The sequence below is a fragment of the Alligator sinensis genome, unplaced genomic scaffold (assembly GCF_000455745.1).
Source record: "Alligator sinensis unplaced genomic scaffold, ASM45574v1 scaffold107_1, whole genome shotgun sequence".
NCBI classification, from domain to species: domain Eukaryota; kingdom Metazoa; phylum Chordata; order Crocodylia; family Alligatoridae; genus Alligator; species Alligator sinensis.
In genome coordinates this window covers 178,156-178,470 of record NW_005843041.1, presented here as the reverse complement: position 1 = coordinate 178,470, position 315 = coordinate 178,156, and the positions used below count along the sequence as shown (strand labels likewise).

The window sequence follows — 315 nt, the reverse complement described above, 5'->3', positions numbered from 1 at the left end:
GCATCCTGTCTATCCGCGTGGACGGCAACGACGTGTTCGCCGTGTACAATGCCACGCGGGAGGCGCGGCGGCGCGCCGTGGCCGAGAACCAGCCCTTCCTCATTGAAGCCATGACCTACAGGTGAGTGGGGGCGGGGCTTAGGGAGGCTGGAGGTTGAGCCCTGATGGGGGTGGAGTTTGGGGACAGGGTGGGATGATGCTAGGAGGCGGGTCTATGCTGAGGGTCCAGGGGTCTGATGAGGGCGGGGCTTAGGGAGGGGACGGAGCCAGGCTGGAGTTGCAGGAGGAAGACTGAGTCCTGATGGGGGTGGAGCT

At 65.1% G+C, this 315-nt stretch overlaps 1 protein-coding gene across 1 annotated transcript in view; it reads left to right on the top strand.

Annotated features, from left to right (window-relative positions):
• Nucleotides 1–315, top strand: part of BCKDHA (branched chain keto acid dehydrogenase E1, alpha polypeptide) — a gene marked incomplete at its 5' end in the record, with an annotated part of 2,953 nt that overhangs the window by 1,479 nt on the left and 1,159 nt on the right. Inside the window, one exon of the mRNA XM_025193392.1 lies at nucleotides 1–121. Coding sequence (XP_025049177.1) covers nucleotides 1–121 — 121 coding nt within the window. The remainder of the gene's footprint in view (nucleotides 122–315) is intronic.